This window comes from Ipomoea nil, unplaced genomic scaffold (assembly GCF_001879475.1).
Source record: "Ipomoea nil cultivar Tokyo-kokei standard unplaced genomic scaffold, Asagao_1.1 scaffold2781, whole genome shotgun sequence".
NCBI classification, from domain to species: Eukaryota; Viridiplantae; Streptophyta; class Magnoliopsida; order Solanales; family Convolvulaceae; genus Ipomoea; species Ipomoea nil.
Window position 1 is genome coordinate 31,614 of NW_017619209.1, and position 1,261 is coordinate 32,874.

Sequence of the window (1,261 nt, forward strand, 5' to 3'; positions counted from 1 at the left end):
AACCACTGTTTTCCTCCATTCCACCATCCACCACCAGGGCCGACTCAATCAACCCCCCAACCACCGCCCTCCACCTTTTGGAAGAGGTCGTGATACCCTCCTCCGCCCCCTCCCTCATAGATGCCATAACCACGTCTGCCCCTTCGTCATTATCCAGTGCCAGAACCGGGTTCCTATTCTGCCGTGAGGCTTCATTAGCGACTCCTAACGGTGGAAGCAACCAAGACTCCCCCACCGGTCTCAGACCCCTGGTATGTCCCGCTCTCATCTATGCCCCGTATGGGTAAAACTCCGGTTTGATATTGGAAACCCGTGCCTTTGCACAGAAGCTGTCAAGATGTCCTAGCAAACCACAACAAAAACAGAAGTTATGTAACCGTTCGTACTTCAGATTCACCCAACCCCAGGACTTGTCCCGGCGTAACAGTTTCATTCGGCGTTTTAACGGTTTGTCCACTGGTACCGAAACACGCACTCTGTAGAACGTCTTCCATGGGCCACCCACCCGTCGATCATCACACCGGATAAACGACCCTACAAAATTCCCAACCTGCTCAAGAACCGCATTAGAAGTATAACCCATAGGTAGGTCATAGACTTGTATCCACATATCAACAGTATCAAGTTTGACCTCCCTCGGAAGGAATCCATCACATACTCGCCTACATACCAGTGTATGGTTCTCAAAGGACCACGGACCCTTCTCCAACACCTGCACCATATCCGTTTCATGATAGAAAGCAAAAAGAAACAATCTATTATGCAACTCCGTCACACGCATCCCGAATACAGGCTTCCATGCAGAAGCCATTACCTGACGCATATATTCCACCTTGATTAGCTTCTGCGTCAAGAAACGCCCAACAACACAGTACATAGGCGTCTCCATCCTGGTCGGAACATGCTCCGGTACGTCGGCCTCCACGTCACCTTCTTCATCCTCCAACACCATATCTCCCCATCGTTCGGTCAAGTCATCCATCCTTCTGTCGTCGTGCTGCTGTGTTTCCGTCGCCATGCTCTTAGCCGGTGTTTGTGGCAAGTAAACCCTAGCGGGAGGAAGAAAAGAAAAACCATAGAGAGGGAGAGAGTAAGTTACAAACATTTAAAACATCGTCAAATTGATGATTAGAGTTAATCCTTCTTTAATGTACAAGAATTCACTATTCTCCAAAATGTTATTTGTTGGAAAAAGATCAACCTAAAGATACTAAACAATTGGACTGAAGCAAATAAAAACCATGATTCAGATTGGCAATAC

The 1,261-nt window shown here is 47.7% G+C and overlaps 1 protein-coding gene across 1 annotated transcript; it reads right to left on the bottom strand.

Moving 5' to 3' along the window:
* Window positions 1-268: 268 nt before the first annotated feature.
* LOC109157430 lies at window positions 269-1,018 on the bottom strand. The gene has a single exon (XM_019305337.1). It carries the CDS (start codon window positions 1,016-1,018, stop codon window positions 269-271), a length of 750 nt encoding a protein of 249 aa, XP_019160882.1.
* Window positions 1,019-1,261: the final 243 nt, after the last annotated feature.

Coding starts and splice junctions, on each gene's coding strand:
- LOC109157430 (XM_019305337.1), bottom strand. CDS start 1,018: ATGGCGACGGAAACACAGCAGCACGACGACAGAAGGATGGATGACTTG.